Source organism: Limulus polyphemus, unplaced genomic scaffold (genome assembly GCF_000517525.1).
Source record: "Limulus polyphemus unplaced genomic scaffold, Limulus_polyphemus-2.1.2 Scaffold3856, whole genome shotgun sequence".
In the NCBI taxonomy this organism is placed as follows: domain Eukaryota; kingdom Metazoa; phylum Arthropoda; class Merostomata; order Xiphosura; family Limulidae; genus Limulus; species Limulus polyphemus.
The window spans coordinates 87467-88972 of record NW_013669466.1 but is presented as its reverse complement, the minus strand read 5'-3'; the positions used below and the strand labels follow the sequence as shown (position 1 = coordinate 88972).

The window sequence follows — 1506 nt, the reverse complement described above, 5'->3', positions numbered from 1 at the left end:
AAATTTAGCGTACAGGAATTACTGTAGAACATGTACAAATTTCAAGACAATATAAAAAAAAAAAAATAAAAAAAAAAAAAAAATAAATCGCAGGACTGTACAATAACTGAAGTTAACTCGCAACTCTTGCCCATGGTAGTAGTATCACACAATATCAGATAGGCTTCTAAACTAACACTCTATAAGAACCTCTATTGATAGCCAAAACAGGTTGATGCAATAAAGTTTTCTATCACTGTAACTGTAACAACATTAATATTTAGAACAGAATATAACCGCACGTCTTAGATTTTCGTAGACATTATTCTATTACGATAGCTTAATTTTGGAAATTTTGTAACACAATATTGACGATCGAGGAAATACAATAATGAAATTTCTCGACTTGAAACATTTGAATGTGAAAAGGGTTGTTTATTTTTATATGGGTAGGTTAAAATTGTACGAATTCCTACGGATAAATTTCCTTTTTTGTTGTGTGTGTGTTACACAGCGGGCTATCGAAACTCATGCTGTGCCACTACGGTGGGGGAGGGAGGCATTTTACGTTAGGAACAAAACTTTTGTCCAAATTAACCAATGAGGACGTTTGACAGGCGTTTTAAAATGTATTTATAGCTTATGCATACTATTTTTGCGTGTATTTGTAACCATATCAATATTTGGAAATGTATAAATTACCCGTTCACTTTCGAAAGATCAACTTTTGTGATTTAAGGGTTTGGAAGGGAAATATCTGTAAGAATTAGGTTTTCAGCTTCTTTAGTTATAGGCCTAACATAAGAACTTCGTAATTGTAAGCCTACTGTATAACTAACGTACAATTTTTGTAGGTACTGTACAGAAACTGATTGATAATTTGAGATAAATAACTTAAACTCTGAGCAAATGTTGATATAGGTATCAGTTCTCAAACGAGCGTATTATAAATTTGAAAACTATAAATCATACGTAAAATAAAACAAATTATTTTAACCTTTCAGTTACGCACAGGTTAGCGCCGCTATGCGGCAAGCTGGCCTAGACAAAGTTCGTCTGATTGTTGGAATTGACTTCACCGCCAGTAACGAGTGGCAAGGAAGAAACAGTTTTCGTGGCGAGTGTTTACACGCATTACGTGGAAGCGCCGTCTATAACCCATATCAAAAAGTTCTCTCAATTCTAGGGAAAACCCTCCAGCCTCTGTTGCAAGGTTTTCCGATTCCGGCGTTCGGGTTTGGCGATATCCGAACTAAAGATGTAGACGTATTTCCCCTAAAAGGTACAGGAGCTCCATGCATTGACTTCATAGATCTCCTACACGCCTACAATCACACTGCCCAGAGGGTGAGATTAATTTTATTTATATTTGAAAAGGTTTTTCGTTGTACAAAACTTGAAGATAGCTTTGATATAGGGAAACATCTATTAGGTGAGTTCTTGCAACATCTCAACCACCAACTGGTCCAGTTATCAATGCTATTTTCAAGTTTTGAATAACTCTACTTTCAAGATCTACGTATCTAC

General features: G+C 35.3%; 1 protein-coding gene across 6 annotated transcripts in view; it reads left to right on the top strand.

Annotated features, from left to right (window-relative positions):
- LOC106470172 (E3 ubiquitin-protein ligase RGLG4-like) overlaps positions 1-1506 on the top strand; it is a 28618-nt gene that overhangs the window by 23036 nt on the left and 4076 nt on the right. For all 6 annotated transcript variants that reach the window (XR_002612993.1, XR_002612992.1, XM_022398774.1 and 3 more), the window contains exon 3: positions 984-1326. Coding sequence is in view for 4 of the 6 variants with exons in the window: in XM_022398774.1 (XP_022254482.1) it covers positions 984-1326 (343 nt within the window). In the remaining 2 variants the exon portion in view is untranslated. The remainder of the gene's footprint in view (positions 1-983; positions 1327-1506) is intronic.